A 15836-nucleotide genomic window follows, 5' to 3' on the forward strand; every position below is an offset into this window, starting at 1 on the left:
ACCGCGAGGAACAGCAAATTTTCATACTACAGAAAGCACTTATTCTAGTTGATGATCAAAGTATAGCTTTTATCATCATAACAATTTTTTCAGTTTTCTTTGATTGCCTTTAGTTACGTGCATTCTCAAATGGAGGACAATTTTTAGACAAGTGTTAGTGCATTAAATATAATCATCTTCCTATGTTTTCAGCGAGGCGTATTCAGTAGCGTGCCTGGGTGTGACGTCACTGGACTGGGAGAGGCTCGGCGTGGCTGCTTTAGAAGAACTGTCCTTTGAAATCGCGAGGAAAGCCTTCCAGAGAAGCGAGAACATCGTGTTCCTAAATCTTATTGATCATTTGCAGGTAAGCAAAGTTTAGCAATAATTTTGTTACTTTTTTACGTAGGACTATGTTAGTTGTAGTAGATGATGTATTTACTACAGAAATTGGAAGAGGATTTTAGATTTTTTGTGGATCGCTTTGAATATCTCCTTAAACAAGGTACCCGAGCAACCATTTGACCTTGACCTTGACTTTTTTCCAATGGTAAAAATAACCAAATGACCCCTCTTGCTGTGGGTTAGCAGCGGCGAGTGAGTGTCACTACTGACTAAAAACCCATAGTGTTACTCCGAAGGGCTTTTATGTACCAGGGCCGCGGTAACTCTTTCGAACAATCCCGCAGCCTTGACTTGCATCGCCGCCTCTTGGTAAGACTGGTTATGTTACCACTAAAACTCGGGCCGAAAGCCCGTTGGTAAAATTTGCTTTATTATCAAGGGGTATCGGGCCAGAGTTTGTAGCTTCTGACTACCGATGACGACTTCCAAAGACAGACTTACCAATGGCAGTCGAGATTCACCACTCTAAAGTGCTTCCTAATAGGAGGCATATGTGATGTTGAATAAATAATTGCCTTCCAACTTCTAGCCAACGCAAGAATTAATCCAAGCATAATAGGTTCACAAAAAATGCACCAGTTTAAAACTACATGTAGTCAGTATTTCTTACCGGCTTTCGCTGAAAATCAGCGCTGAATCTTTGTCCTATATAGTGTCTGCATTATGCCGAGCGAAGGCTGTTTCCCATGGGTGTGACACATAATTCCCGTAATGTACTTTTTCTCGTTTTGTTTCTTATTGTAGTCGATTATTTTTCAGTTTTTACTATAATTTTTGTTTGTATATGTGTCATACGCGTTAATAAATGTATATTCTTTCTTACTTTTCTTTCTTATAAGATCATTAATATAATCTGTATATATTACTTCCAGGAACGATTTGAAGCCGGTGAGAAAAGGGCAGTCGTGCTAGGTGAAGTATTAGCATACCGCGGAAGATACGCCGATGCCGCGCGGTCTTTCAAAAGCGTTGGTCGTGATGAGAGGGCACTGAATTTGTACGTGGACCTTAGAATGTTCAATAAAGCTCAGGTAAGAAAATTAAAATACCTAAAGAACAATGTCAGGTTTCGGCCCACCCATTCAACTTTTAAAACTAAATTCTCACGGACACAAAGTTCTTTACTACAACAATTTAAATATAAAATACTAACTTCTTATAAAATATTTAATTGTTATCTAGAACTTTTCCAAAAAAAAAAATCATTTTAATAAGTAATTATTTTGTTTATCGAGTTCAGGTTTTTCGATTTAATAATTTGGAATAATTTGGTTTTGAGAAGTTCAATTCAAAAGTGGAAAACATAGAAAAGCTTCTGACATTAAACTACACAAAAAACTGTAAGAATTTTCAGACTGTATCACAGAATCTCGAAGTTCAAAATGCCGAAGTACTGAAGCCATAAAGTACACAAGATCGATGCACGTGACTAAGAATGTACGCTACATCGAAGTACTGAATTGCGAATGTTCATGATACCGATGTACGGAATATCGAAAGTTTGTTATAGCGAAGTACGTGATTGCGATTGTTCTGAATCCGGATGCATTATATATTATATACACTTTTTGTTTTCTGCATTGTATTGGGGCCAGCTTCCAATCGGAGCATCAATGTTTTACAAGGAGCGACAACATAAGATCTCGTAGACCGACCCCAACATTGTTGTTGGTGAAAGGCTAGGCTCAATATAATGCTGAAAACAAAAAGTGTATATAATATATAATGCAGACCTCAATACAATGTTAGGTGGGTGGGTGGTTGTTGGGAAAGGCTCGGCAAATAATAATGAATAAATGTGAACCACGACAGAAATCGAAAACAAAGTCGTGGAATAACAACATAAGATCTCGTAGATTTAACACAAGTACATTAAAACAATGCATTTTTTACTGGAAATTGATCAAAATACGATATTTAAAGCATTTCCGGTTGATATTACCAATTACCGCAGATACCGTGATTTTAAACCCTTCGATATTAGGTACTTCGGTGTCACAAACTTTCGATATTCCGTACATCGGGATTCAGAACAATCGCAATCACGTACTTCGCTATAACAAACTTTCGATATTCCGTACATCGGTATCATGAACATTCGCAATTCAGTACTTCGATGTAGCGTACATTCTAAGTCACGTGCATCGATCTTTTGTACTTTATGGCTTCAGTACTTCGGCATTTTGAACTTCGAGATTCCATGATACAGTCGAATTTTCACTGTACATGAAATTTTTTTATTGAACCTAAGTTACTATGGACGTCTGACATTGTTCTTTGATTTTAAAGTAAAGTAAAAAGTCATTTATTCCAATTAGGCTGAAAATCAGCACTTTTTGAAGGTCAAATTTTCACAACACCTTAAACAGCCACTAAAATGTCCGCCCTTTACAAGAATTTGCAAGAATACCTGCTAATACAATAGATATTTGATAGAGATGCTAACCAGGTAAATTGCACACGAAAACAAATAAAATGCACCTATTATAACTCGTTTGAAACCCCAAATTCGGTTGAATTGCGGAAATCAAAAGTAAACATTTATTTATATGACACAGTAAAAAATAGCACTTTAGGATTCATATCCATCCTCCGAGCTTTTTTTCCCAACTGTCTTGGGGTCGGCTTCCAGTCTAACCGGATGACTCATAATCAACCTTTATTCTTTTGTAATAGCCCAAGTTATGCTACACCACTTAACTACTAAACAGACACTTTACTACGTTAAACCTATTATTTACTTTCGACGGATTTTCTTTATTTTCCTAAAATGCAAAATTGCTCCTTTTTTGTATCATCTGCTAAATAAAAGACTGTAAGGGTGAGTTGCACTATTTAACTATTATAGCTATAACCACCGAGAAAATGCCGACCATTGGTCAAATCAGCGATTTCGCAACTGACAACGGTTTGGTTATCTTTATAGTTAAATGGTGCAACTCACCTTCGACTTTCCATTTCAGGAATACGTAGGCGAGGGTGAAGGCCTAGCAGCTCTAGCCCGGCGTCGTGCTGAATGGGCGAGACACGTGAACGAACCCCGCGCCGCCGCAGAAATGTACCTCGCGGCTGGCGACGTGAAACGCGCTGCTGAACTCATGGCCGAAACTGGGAGGAGGGATATGTGAGTTGAATCACAGATTATATAATAGTTACTACGTAACAGATAAATCACTCCATACAAAAAGGTCCATACCTACTGTTATAAGCACCTACAAGTTCCCCAACTACCTACAAATTCCTAGCTGCGTTATAAAATGAACCTTAAAAGCTCGAGCGCTTGATTGTTATTCCAATGCGATAGCGCACAGTTCAGTGACCGCAACCGTGCCGTGGCCGTGCTTAGGGTTGCTTCTTACAATTAATTAATATTTAAGTAGGAAAACAAAGTTACGCTTATTTTAAGATAGCCTTTTTTAAAACTGAGTTTTTAAATAAAAAGTAATATCAATAATATTTTTCTTTAGTTAACTATTGTATTGCCAACTAAAATGGAGTGTAGGTACATATTACTAAATATTAACTAATACGTAAGCATAGGTAAATACTTAAGTAAAGCTTTCGTCAAAATCAAAGGCGGTTTCCAACTATTTTTTGAGCACAAGTGCCATACCCCATATGGTCCAATTCCGTCGAGTGTGTTGATACATACCTAAAATTGGTTTCTGCGTAGCGACACGCGTAATGTTCCGAGTCGTCATTAAGTTGGGCCAGAACTATACCTACTTACACTCGAGATGTGTTTTGAGCTACAAAACTCACAATACAGTTCATATAACTAAGTAGGTATCTAAAGTAAAATAAGTACCTAATGATCTCTGTTGTTAAAATCATAAAGTAGATAAGTATTAATTTATTTAAAAAAATAGAATTACTAGATAAGTTCATAAATAGAAAATGTTTCTAAATCTTACAATAGTCGCATATAAACCAACCCAACTCAAAATAATCCATCAGTTTGTTAGGTAGCTTAAAAAACCTAATAAAAACCAACAGCATAACATGCCACGAAATAAAAATAATAATATTGGAACGCGCGCGGCGCGTGTGACTATTGAAAGCCCTGAGCCGCGTGGGGCTACCGGTAACCCAGCGAGCGGTAGGCATTTATCGCTCGCAAGTACGTCGAGTGACAGAGGCCTGGTTGAATGTTGCTTTAGTCAGAAAATCCTACTAATATAATAAATGCGAAAGTCCGTATGTTTGCTACGATTTCACGCAAAAACTACTTAACCGATCATCATGAAACTTTGTACACATTCTTACAACACACCACGCGGGCGAAGCCGTCCGCGGAAGCTAGTATAGAATAATGACCATCATCTCCCGAGCATTTTGTGCATGTTGAGGTCGGCTTCCAGTCTAACGGGATGCAGCTGAGTACCAGAGTTTTACAAGGAGCGACTGCCCATCTGATCTCCTCAACCCAGTTACTCGGTTAACCTAATACTTCTTGGTGAGACTGTTGACAGACTTACTGACTTCTGACTACCCATAACGACTGCCAAAGATGTTAAATGACAGCCGGGACCTACAGTTCAAAGTGCCCTGCGAAACAAATACAAACTTAGCAAAGTTGCATCATTTTTGATGGGAATGACCGGTGTGGGTTAGCAGTGTGAGGAAGTGTCAGAATCTTACTGACTAAAACTCATAATGTTCCTTCTGAAGCCCTTTATGTACCATGGCCGCGGTAACTCTTTCGAACACGCTCGCAGCCCCGGCAGGCTTTGGTCCTGGTGGGTCCTACTAGGGTTGGCTGACTCTCTTTGAGAATAACGCGACCTGCCGACACTAGCCTGATGTCTCCTAGTAACGGACGATGAGCCAGCCGAAACTCACAGAGCCACGCCGACGATGGCCGGTAGTCGTCTCTCGACACCTAGCGACCGTGGTCTTAAATGTCCACCGCAGCTGCTGGGATGAGAAGTGCGAATTCTCAGCCGCTCCGCCGCCTCTTCCTCGAGCATGACTGCTTTGCAGAAGAAGGCGACGGCATCACATTCCCTCTCGATCGGACCAAGGCTTGAACTAGGGCCGCAAGGGCGCGAGATGTCGCCGTTGCCAATTGGCTCCACGGGGACACGGCGACACGCCCTTCCCAGGCAGGGCATAACTAGACTGGTTGCTCCACCATGTGCCTAGGGCTGTTCGCACAGTGTTGACACCCGGGCACCACCTCACGCCCGACCCCATGCAGGTACCTCCCGAAGCAACCGTGTCCGGTGAGGACCTGTATCATGCGGTACGTGAGGGCGCCGTGACTCCTCCTGAGCCACTCCTCAATGAGGGCACTTATCGCCACGACTGTGGTGCGACCATGCCACCATGAGACCGCCCCGGAAGACCGCCCGTTGTGCGATAATTTGTCGCAGCAACAGTTTCCCCCCAGCGCAGTGACTCCTCGCGCCAGTCGTAAAGGCGTGAGAGGGGCCCTCGCCTCCTGATCCCACGGAGGTAATCCGTCAAGTAGAACAGCTTTTTCGTGGGAGGTCGTGCGATACCCCTGGATCAGCCTTATGTCTATGACTGTTTGGGGCACGTTCAGGTAGTGGATAGCTCGCAGCCGCACCGAATGTGCCCATACCGTAAAGAGCCTGCCTGCTCAAGTTTGGGGCCCAGACGTCGGAAATGCTCGATGAAGTTCCACCGGCAGTCGAGGACGAGTCATTGCCCGCTTGAAGCCGATGGGAATCCCTCCCACTTGGGAGCCTAAAGGTGGCGCATTCCGAGGCCTACGAAACCACATAACCTGGGACTTGTGCAAGGCCACCTCCAGTCCCAGTAGCCAGATTCTGTCGATGATTATAAAAACCCCACGTTGCGTCGGCCACCTTTTGGTGCAACCACGTCTAGCAGCACGATGGGATGATGACACTTCCAAATAAGGATTTCCCTGCCTTCCAACGAAGTGGGACTCGGGAGCTCAGGTCTTGCCAGGCAAGCCGTAAAGGCCCGAGGCGGTATATTCGTCTTTAAGCCTGGCTTCCGCCACTCTAAGGTCCACCCCAGTCACCTCTGGGACAACATCATCGGGTTTGTGGTCTAGTACCGGCACCGCGAGTTGCGGACGCATGGGCAGGGCGAATGCGCGAAGAGAACTGAGTGCCTCCTCCACCAGCTGAGGTCGGAGACTGTCAGTGGAATGGCTCAGGGGTCGAGTTTGTTCCGTACCATTTTATATGGGCGCCTCCACATATTTCGGTCTAGAGTTCCCAGCATCTCACATATTGCATTTTCCACCTCTTTCACCTGGGTGATGGCTACCTCTTTGGCCTCTTTGGCTCTAAGGCCTGGCAGTTGGAGGTCGGTCTTCCCAGCTCTGTATCCCTGTGGACTCCACTATCCTGGCCTCCGCATCTAGAGGGCGAATGCGAAGCCTGCTGGGTCTGGTGTACTAGTGTCCCGAGGGGATACACGCCTCCCAATGAGACGCAAGCTCGCGCTACCACCAGTATACCTGGTGCCGGGCGCCACTTGACCTAACTTGGGGCATGGTTACGTCACAGATTTTGTAAATGGTCTCCCAGAACCACTCCGTCTATTCGTGACGTCAGCGAGCCTGTCCGGTAATGACACGCCGTCGTGAAGCCCGAACGACTGAGGCTTCGAGGAGAATCTCCTGGAAAAGCTGTCTCGGCACTCAACGTAGACCATTTGGGTTTTGTAGGACCGGCTCGTTGGGGTTTTGAGCAGAGACGTCGAACTGGATGTACCAGTGAACTTAGTAGGTCTGTACTCTCCTCGATGCACCAGTCAATGATACGTGGTAGCAGGGCGGAGCTGGCAAACGAAATGTCTACCGCTGATAAGCCCCGACTTACAGGGGGGATAGAACCCCGGTTCAGGACGACCAGGCCTTTTTCCAGTCCGCGACAATTCTACTCCGCGCGTCCGTGAATCGAGAACCTCAGGCCTAGTTCTTGGCATTGAAGCTCCCGAATAGCACAGGGAGGGAATGACTTCCGACGATGGCTGACAACTCCAAGAGGGAGTAGTGGAACTAGGCGAGTTCTGCTCGGGGAGAAGTAGACACCCATCACAACTATTTTCCCGAACTGTGCTGCCACGCTCCTCCGCTCTTCACTCCTTCGAGGTAAGGAGTATCAACGGCGTACAATATTATGGTCTCTGAGCCACTAGGGTCCTTCACTCAGTCATACCTGGGTAGGACAAAGTATGGCTCAGTGACCACGGCGATGTTGATCGAGCACTGCGTTTTGGAGTAACAGGTCCTGGGCACGAGCCAGTGGTTGATCTTCACCTGGAAAAAAACGCAATGGCGCGGTTAGTAGCAAGCAGATCTGCACATTTGAAGAGCCTGGAGATTCGGAGGCCTCGTCCGCGCTTACCATAAGCCTGTCCTGAGCTTTTCAGCCAGAGCGTCTGCGGCGGGCCCGCTGGCCGCTATTGGGACCTCCAGCATTCGGTCACCCTGGGCCGAAGGCCCTCGGTGATTCCCACCTCTCCAGGTTCACCGCGTCCTTAGCTTTGGTGAGATGTACGTGGTGCCCCTCTTCACCGCGTCCTGTAGTTTAGTCACGGTGTTAGGAGCGCGGAGTTTGGACGCGAAGGCTCCCCCTTGCGCCGTTGTCTTTGCGCCTTCTTTTTAGACGCCTTAGCCACCTTTCGCCTCTTCTTTTTCTCTCTCTCCACCACCTGCCAGTCAGACTCCGTGGCAAGAGAAGGTTGGGTCGAAAGCGGAGTCGGCCCTGGTGGTCGACTCGCCACCGGTGCCTTTGACGGTGCTGGTGCCGGGATCTTCGGCACCCGGGCCGTAGTTGCGCCCTTAGGCCTTGGCTGGGCAGCAGCCCTCCGGACGGCCTGATCGGCACTGCGCCAGCTGGTGCTCGGCGGTCCCCTTCTTTGCGCGGATGCTGACGCAGCCGCGTAAGAAGCTGCCCTTTGGCCCTCCGTGTGCTTGGGTGCCGCGAGGGGTGGGCGCAGAAAGGCCTGTGCCCGCTGTCGCTGCCAACGCTCTTCCTAAGTGGCCTCGCTGCATTCGGACTCCTGCTCGCGCGTCTTTGTCAGATCCGGCCGGAGACTCCTACTTTCCTCCAGGAGTAGCTCCATCGCAGCCGTGAGGCGAGTGACCTCCTCCTGCAGCTTGGCCAACTTACTTTTGGAAGCCTGCCTAAAATTAGCCTGCTGCTGCGATGATTGAGGCGGAAGCCATGTCCTCGCTTTAGGAGAGGTCTCGAAAAGCAGCCACAGCCTCGCGGAGTTTGCTCATCGCTCTTTTGTCAAAGCTGGCGACTGCTAAGTCTTCTTCGGAGGAGCTCCCTTAAGCTGTTCCTCCCTCAGTGGTTCCCGCTTTCTGGCCCCTTGTCCCTCTTTTTGGGTGAAACCCCATGACCTCCATAGAAAGACCCCAGGTCGTCTTCTTTTTCTTTCGCCAGACAGCATCAGCATGTGGGTACCGACTATCCTCAGGAAAAATCTAAGGGGAGATGCCGCCCCATCACACCACCATGCATAGCTCGCACCACTTGGAGGTTTTCTGCCCCAGCATTCTCTATGATTAGTCCTCAAACTAACAAAGAACTCGTGCTTGCTCCGCTCGCACACTCTTGTACACAAGCTCTTTTTAACAGACTTCCCAAAAAGGAGGAGGTTCTCAATTAGTCGCGATCTTTTTTTTTTCGTCACCGATTACTCTGAGGCGCTTGGAGACTGATTGGCATGCGTAGGTTAAAAACCTGACAATGAGATGTTTGTGTGATAAATATGCAACAGTGAAACTTTGGAGCTGACCTGATTATGGAGAAGAGAGAAGGTCGAGGGAACTCGACAACTGAATATGGAAACTACCTCGTGTTTGGGCTTATATTATTTGTATTGATGAGACCTTTGCAACAGTGAAGGTTTGGAGCTGACCTGATGCTGGAAACCAGAGAAGGTCGAGGGAACTCGACAATTGAATATGTAAACTACCTCGTGTTTGGGCTTATGGTGTTCGTATTGATGAGAACTTTCCACTAATGCGGACAAGCATAGTTGTCACTGAAAAGCCAAAAATATAAAACTTTTTACACTAGACTTCTAGACAGGTGCACCCAAGAATAGTTTTTTACTTTTCGGTATTTTTGGGAGTCGGTTTTTTTTGTCTTAAGTCTCAAATTAAGAAAACAATTCGCGCTCGCTTTCTCTTACTTCCATCAAAATCCCTTTTGCACGAAAGAGGAGTAAAATATCAATTCATATACAGTTTTTATGTTCAAGAATACGCTAAAGATAGGTAATGCATACTTATTACTTTATGATTATTTACTGCTCCATATCTTATAATTAAAACAATATTGTTTCAGGCTAATAGAGCTAGCACGTAAGCTGGACAAGGGATCAAGCGGTTCGCTTCGCTACGTGGCCGAGGCGTTAGTGAAGGCGGGCGAGCCAGCAACTGCTGCTGACGTGTATCAACGACTTGGAGATTATATGTGAGTAAACAGTTTATTTATTAAGAGTAAGGGCAGCAATGTAAATGTTACTATTAGTAACAACTTCAGTAATATTTCTTAGCAAAGTTACTGTTTACAGTTTGTTAGCATTGTTCCGCAGGCCCGACAGGTATTGGCCTGTCAGATGTTCGAAGGCATCCTCGTCCTCATATTATGCATGCCCTTCCCATCGCCCCCCAACATACCCCTCATGTGGGGCTCCCCGGTACAAAAGTTCCCGGCATACCCACTAAAAAAAGCCAGCTGCACTCCGACCTGAGTGGAGGGGTTCTGGGAATCTATGGTGTCCAGCCCCCCACCGGCGATTACCCGCCTCACGGCAGGCCCCTCATGTTTCCCCCCAATGGGGAGGGCTCCTTATAATGGCCGGAACAGAAGGGGCGATCCTTGTGATGCAGGCGGTGGCAACCCCGCGCCTGGCGCCCCCTGATCACCCCCCGGGGCGGATGGGGACGGACGTTGGGTTCGCCGTCTTCCACCCTTTCTTCGTCTGCGGAGCGTCACCGGGAGAGGGTTGTTCTCCCGCATGCGCTCTGCCGCCTCCTCCTGCGACATGACGTCCTCACAGAAGGAGGCTACCGCTTCCCATGCCTCCTCACTTCCCAGCACGGCAACAATCACGCTGAGAGGTCGTTCGTGACCACTGCCACTAGGGTGCGGCGGGGTTCAGCCCACGATGGGCACACCTCGAGTGTGTGCTCCGTATCCAACGCGGCTTCACAGTGGTGGTACTTTGGAGTCTTCTCCCTCCCAAGTATTCCTGTCCTAGTGACGCGTCAGCATTTCGCAGCTGGCCTACCCCTCCTTTTCTCCTTTTTAATACCGGCTTTAAGCGGCACCGCTACTTCGCTCAGGGACGAGTCCAATTCTGAGTCAATGCCTGGTCTTGGTCGCTTGAGCTCGCTAGTTGACCTGGTGCTCCCTGCGCTCACCATGCATCGAGAGCAAGTTTCGAAAGTTGTGGGCATGCGCAGGGTAAAAACTGGTCACTGAGGCGTATGTCTGATAACACTATGCAGTAGTGAAGGTTTGAAGCTGACCTGATGATGGAGACGAGAGAAGGTCGAGGGAACTCGGCAACGGTACATATTAACTACCTCTTGTGTGGGCTTATATTATTCGTAGTGATGAGAACTTTCTACTCATGCGGATATTGACAACTATGCAATGCTTGTCACTGAAAAACGAAAAGTAAAAAACTTTGTGGTGTCCATCCTCTGGGCCGGGCAGCTAAGCCAAGCTCTCTGCAGCAGCATTAGGCATGTCCGGCTATCCGACTGGCTATCCGTCCGACCGGTTTGTTCTTTGATAAACGAGAAGACAGACGAGCGCTTCGGTGCACCCCTCTGCGGATCCTTGACGTATCCTTCAGGCCAGGTCCTCGAGCGTCGACTCTGCAAGAGCGGCCCCTGGGGTCCACTTCGTCTGACCCCTTGAACCTTTCCATAAGTATTTCTACCGCTATAGCTCCAAGATCATAGAGGCACGCTAGCCCCACCACGACGATAACGTGGAGACACCGTCGGTGGGGAGGAGAATCTGTCCTTGTACTACAGAATTTTACACAGTTACTTTCAAATTGCCTGCCTTGAAATCTATTTGTACCAGAATAACCTTACTATTTTCTATGTATTTTCCAGTAAAGTAGCACAATTAGCAGTGGCGGCGGGCGAATGGTCGCGCGCGTTCAATCTAGCGCGAGAACATGCCGAGTGTAAGCGGGAGGTCTATCTACCGTATGCGCATCGAATGGCACAAGAGAACAGATTCGTTGATGCTCAGAAAGGTTCGTTTTGGCATTGCATATCTATATAGCTTTATTAATGCGTATATTCAGGCTATATTAAATTATGATTTTCATTCATAAAATATAAAGAAAAGACCTTTTCAATCAAAACGATGTGAATTCCATAGATGCAGATGATGTCCAAAGATAATAAATATTATTCCTGAATAAAAGAAATCCAAACGTCAAATAGGAAATGGATTATAACAAAGAAACTCTTGTAAACTGAGTGATCGTTTTTTAATTTCTGTTCACTCAATCATTTGATGTCTAATTTTCATCATCATCACTTCAGCGCCAAGACATCTTTGCTTGTCTCATAGAATCTCATGCCTACACAAAACTTTTGTAATTCTAGCTTCTACCGGTGGTTTTGGCCGCTTCCTGGAGGTACTATTCTGATAAATAAGTAAAATTACTTCCATGGTTCATCAAATCCTTTCGATATATTTTGCGTGATAGACGAAAAAACATCCAAATTTTCGCTTTGATGACATTAGCAGGATTTTGAAAATAAATAAGCCTACATAACATATGTTTTATAATAACATTTCAGCATACCACATGGCAGGAGAGACTGCAACAGCGATGCGAGTGTTCACCATACTAGTGGGCAACGCGGTCGCCGAAGAGCGCTTCTGTGACGCAGGGTACCTACACCATCTGCTGGCTTCGCAATACCTTGATACTGCTGCAGCTGCTACTACTGATAAGTAAGTTAAATACAAGCTGTTGATTTGCATCCGTGCCATATTCAAGGACGTCATTATGCTAATGATTCTCGACCCAAATCAACAAAAAAATTGGTGTCACTGGCCTTAAAACCGTGCTGCGCCTTCACACAAACGCAAACACAAAGCATACGCAACGATCACTCATAAATTTCATTCATAAAATTGGATTACTTCTGAAATGCTACGACATTACTCGTACAATGACAAAAAAAGCTGTGCATATTAGTTATTTCCCGTCTACTGTAATTCCAATCGATTATTTACGTGTTTTATGTCCCCCTCCTGAAATATGGCACAAATGCAAATTAACATCTTGTATAAAACACATGATTAGCGGAGATGTCATAATATAGAATTTACGAAGTAAGTTGTGAGCCGAAATGCGGGTGTTCGGGAGACGAGGAATGTTACAAGGTCTTTTTTATGGGAAGTCATTAAATTACCCTCTTCCGCTGTAGGTAAGATCAATCGTTTTCCGTGCCACCAGCCGGTTTCCATCGCAGCACCCGTTTTCTGTCCCAGCAGCCGTTTTCCGTCACAGCAGCCGTTATCTGATGCAACACCCGTTTTCCATCACAACACCCGTTTTCTGTTCCAACAACCATTTTCCATCGCAGCACCCGTTTTCTGTTTCAACACCCGTTTTCTGTCTCAGTACACGTTTTCTACTGCGTGGAAAACGGCTGGTAGGACAGATAACGGGTGTTCCGTTTTCTGTCCTACCAGCCGTTTTCCATCACAGCACCCGTGCTCTGTTCCAGCAGCCGTTTTCCATGACATTATTTGTTTTCGGTTCCAGCACCCGTTTTCTGTCCCAGCAGCCGATTTCCAGTACAGAAACCGTTTTCTGTCCCAGCACCCTTTTTTGACCCAGCACCCGTTTTCTGTCCTACCAGCTGTTTTCCATCACAACACCCGTTTTCTATCCCAGCACCCGTTTTCCGCCTCATCACACGTTTTCTGATGCAACACCTGTTTTCTATACCAGCTCCCGTTTTCTATCCCAGCTCCCGTTTTCTGTCCCAGCAGTCGTTTTCTATCCCAGCAGCCGTTTTCTGTTCCTGCAACCGTTTTCCATCACATTACCCGTTTTCGGTTCCTGCAACCGTTTTCCATGACATTACCCGGTTTCTGTCCCAGCAGCCGTTTTCCGTCCTAGTAGCTGATATCCATCGCAGCAGCCGTTTTCTGTTCCTGCAACCGTTTTCTATCACATAACCCGTTCTCTGTTCCGGCGTCCGTTTGCTGTCCCAGCATTCGTTTTCCATTACACCACCTGTTTTCTGTTCCAGCAGCCGTTTTCTGTCCTACCAGCCGTTTTTCGCCTCATCACACGTTTTCTGATGCAACACCTGTTTTCTATCCCAGCTCCCGTTTTCTGTCTCAGCAGCCGTTTTCTGTCCCATCAGCCGTTTCCCATTACATTACCCGTTTTCTGTTCCTGCAACCGTTTCCCATCATATTACCCGTTTTCTGTTCCTGCAACCGTTTCCCATCACATTACCCGTTTTCTGTTCCAGCGCCCGTTTTCTGTCACAGCACCTGTTTTATGTTCCAGCAGCCGTTTTCTGTCCTTCCAACCGTTTTCTGTCCTACCAGCCGTTTTCTGTCCTACCAGCCGTTTTCCGCCTCATCACACGTTTTCCGATGCAACACCTGCTTTCTGTCCCAGCAGCCGTTTTCTATCCCAGCAGTCGTTTACTGTTCTTGCAACCGTTTCCCATGATATTATCCGTTTTCTGCTCCAGCAGCCATTTTTCATCACAGCACCTGTTTTCTACCACAGCACCCGTTTTCTGTTCCAATACTCGTTTTCTGTACCAGCACACGTATTCTTATGCAGCACCCGTTTTCTGTCTCAGCAGCCGTTTTCTGTCCCGGCAGCCGTTTCCCATCACATTACCTGTTTTCGGTTCCTGCAACCGTTTTCCATGACATTACCCGCTTTATGTTCCAGCAGCCGTTTTCTGTCCTACCAGCCGTTTTCTGTCCTACCAGCCGTTGTCTGTCCTACCAGCAGATTTCCGCCTCATCACACGTTTTCTGATGCAACACCTGCTTTCTATCCCAGCTCCCGTTTTCTGTCCCAGCAGCCGTTTTCTATCCCAGCAGTCGTTTACTGTTCTTGCAACCGTTTCCCATGATATTATCCGTTTTCTGTCCTACCAGCCGTTTTCCGCCTCATCACACGTTTTCTGATGCAACACCTGTTTTCTATCCCAGCTCCCGTTTTCTGTCCCAGCAGCCGTTTTCCGTCCTAGTAGCTGACATCCATCACAGCAGCCGCTTTCTGTTCCTGCAGCCGTTTTCCATCACATTACCCGTTTTCGGTTCCTGCAACCGTTTTCCATGACATTACCCGTTTTCTGTCACAGCACCTGTTTTATGTTCCAGCAGCCGTTTTCCGTCCTAGTAGCTGATATCCATCGCAGCAGCCGTTTTCTGTTCCTGCAACCGTTTTCTATCACATAACCCGTTCTCTGTTCCGGCGTCCGTTTGCTGTCCCAGCATTCGTTTTCCATTACACCACCTGTTTTCTGTTCCAGCAGCCGTTTTCTGTCCTACCAGCCGTTTTTCGCCTCATCACACGTTTTCTGATGCAACACCTGTTTTCTATCCCAGCTCCCGTTTTCTGTCTCAGCAGCCGTTTTCTGTCCCATCAGCCGTTTCCCATTACATTACCCGTTTTCTGTTCCTGCAACCGTTTCCCATCATATTACCCGTTTTCTGTTCCTGCAACCGTTTCCCATCACATTACCCGTTTTCTGTTCCAGCGCCCGTTTTCTGTCACAGCACCTGTTTTATGTTCCAGCAGCCGTTTTCTGTCCTTCCAACCGTTTTCTGTCCTACCAGCCGTTTTCTGTCCTACCAGCCGTTTTCCGCCTCATCACACGTTTTCCGATGCAACACCTGCTTTCTGTCCCAGCAGCCGTTTTCTATCCCAGCAGTCGTTTACTGTTCTTGCAACCGTTTCCCATGATATTATCCGTTTTCTGCTCCAGCAGCCATTTTTCATCACAGCACCTGTTTTCTACCACAGCACCCGTTTTCTGTTCCAATACTCGTTTTCTGTACCAGCACACGTATTCTAATGCAGCACCCGTTTTCTGTCTCAGCAGCCGTTTTCTGTCCCGGCAGCCGTTTCCCATCACATTACCTGTTTTCGGTTCCTGCAACCGTTTTCCATGACATTACCCGCTTTCTGTCCCAGCAGCCGTTTTCCGTCCTAGTAGCTGATATCCATCGCAGTAGCCGTTTTCCGTTCCTGCAGCCGTTTTCTGTCCTACCAGCCGTTTTCCGCCTCATCACACGTCTGATGCAACACCTGTTTTCTATCCCAGCTCCCGTTTTCTGTCGCTGCAGCCGTTTTCTGTCCCATCAGCCGTTTCCCATTACATTACCCGTTTTCTGTTCCTGCAACCGTTTCCCATCATATTACCCGTTTTCTGTTCCTGCAACCGTTTCCCATCACAT

General features: G+C 46.8%; 1 protein-coding gene across 1 annotated transcript in view; it reads left to right on the plus strand.

Annotated features, from left to right (window-relative positions):
• The window catches only part of LOC124645170 (intraflagellar transport protein 122 homolog), a 47911-nt gene that overhangs the window by 20128 nt on the left and 11947 nt on the right, over nt 1-15836 (plus strand). The window contains exons 12-17 of the mRNA XM_047184932.1: nt 193-346; nt 1257-1415; nt 3348-3508; nt 9693-9821; nt 11483-11628; nt 12185-12341. Of these exons, the coding sequence (XP_047040888.1) occupies nt 193-346; nt 1257-1415; nt 3348-3508; nt 9693-9821; nt 11483-11628; nt 12185-12341 (906 nt within the window). The remainder of the gene's footprint in view (nt 1-192; nt 347-1256; nt 1416-3347; nt 3509-9692; nt 9822-11482; nt 11629-12184; nt 12342-15836) is intronic.

Source organism: Helicoverpa zea, chromosome 31, assembly GCF_022581195.2.
Source record: "Helicoverpa zea isolate HzStark_Cry1AcR chromosome 31, ilHelZeax1.1, whole genome shotgun sequence".
Lineage (NCBI taxonomy): Eukaryota > Metazoa > Arthropoda > Insecta > Lepidoptera > Noctuidae > Helicoverpa > Helicoverpa zea.